The sequence below is a fragment of the Plasmodium gaboni genome, assembly GCF_001602025.1.
Source record: "Plasmodium gaboni strain SY75 chromosome Unknown, whole genome shotgun sequence".
Classification (NCBI taxonomy): domain Eukaryota; phylum Apicomplexa; class Aconoidasida; order Haemosporida; family Plasmodiidae; genus Plasmodium; species Plasmodium gaboni.
Window position 1 is genome coordinate 1 of NW_017385254.1, and position 1,257 is coordinate 1,257.

Consider the following 1,257-nt stretch of genomic DNA (forward strand, 5'->3'; position numbering starts at 1 on the left):
AAACGAACAGAAAAATGTATTATTAATATACAAATGTCAATCTAAATAAAATTAGAATGAATAAGCAACAGTTCGTCTAATATTAAGATGTGAAATAAGGAAATGTAATAAATCAAAACTTGAATAAAAGCAAAAAAAAAAAGAAAAAAAAAAATAGGAAAAAATAAATGTTTTCTTATTTGTGAAAAATATTATGTACATGAAAACAAAATGATAATAACTATATGAAACATTATGTATATATATATATATATATATATATATATATATTATTTGTTTATCTTTTATTTATATTTAAATATATATCTTTTTTTTTTTTTTTTTTTTTTTTTTTTATGTATACTTCACTTTACATAAATATCACTTACTACAAATGGAATATAATAAGGTTATCTATACTAAATTAATATAACAAATAAATTGAATTATCTAAGAAATATAGCTAGTCTTTCTACATTAAATCGAATATAGGGAATCAATGAATATAATTCCCGTTCTTGTTGCCATGATAAATTTAAATTTCGATCTTTAATATTCTGTTTTATATATTTTTTAAATGTTTCCTCAGTAGGAACAGCATTATCTAGTTTCACTCCTCTATGAAATGCCAACTTTACATCTGTATTTCCTTGATTCACAGTTTCCATAACAATATCATAAAGTGTATCATTTAGTTCTGGATTATTCCATATGGAACTTTTTCTTGCTTGAGTCAAATAAATACCTCCTCCTATAAGTGATATTAATGCTAAAGCTCCTATAGCTGCTCCTGATATAAGAGCCATTTTCTTTTTTTTATCATATTTATCTAATTTTGAATTTACTATACTTAATTTATCTTTAACCCATTCCTTCGCAAAATCCTTTTTACACATACAAGGGGAAAATAAATTCAAAACAAACAAAAAAATAGCAAAAGAGAAAAAAATAGAAACTTTCATTTTTAATAAAAAACAAAAAAAAAAAAAAAAAAAAAAAAATTTATATATACATATATATAAATATTATGATACGTATATATATTTATATATTGATAATATTCATATATCTATGGATCAAAAAAAAAAAAAAAATTATATTAAATGAGATAACATGAATCTATAAAAATTATAAATAAAAAAATAAATATATAAAAATATATATTTTTTATTTTTTTTTATTATTAATTTATTTATTCAAAATATAATATTTCTTTATTCTTAATATATATATATATATACAAACACATAAATGTGTCCACATTTTTTTTTTTTTTTT

General features: G+C 18.6%; 1 protein-coding gene across 1 annotated transcript; it reads right to left on the reverse strand.

Moving 5' to 3' along the window:
* Positions 1-425: 425 nt before the first annotated feature.
* Positions 426-941, reverse strand: PGSY75_0007800 (early transcribed membrane protein 8; the record flags this gene model as incomplete). Its single annotated transcript, XM_018783216.1, has 1 exon — positions 426-941. One exon carries the CDS (start codon positions 939-941, stop codon positions 426-428), a length of 516 nt encoding a protein of 171 aa, XP_018639001.1.
* Positions 942-1,257: the final 316 nt, after the last annotated feature.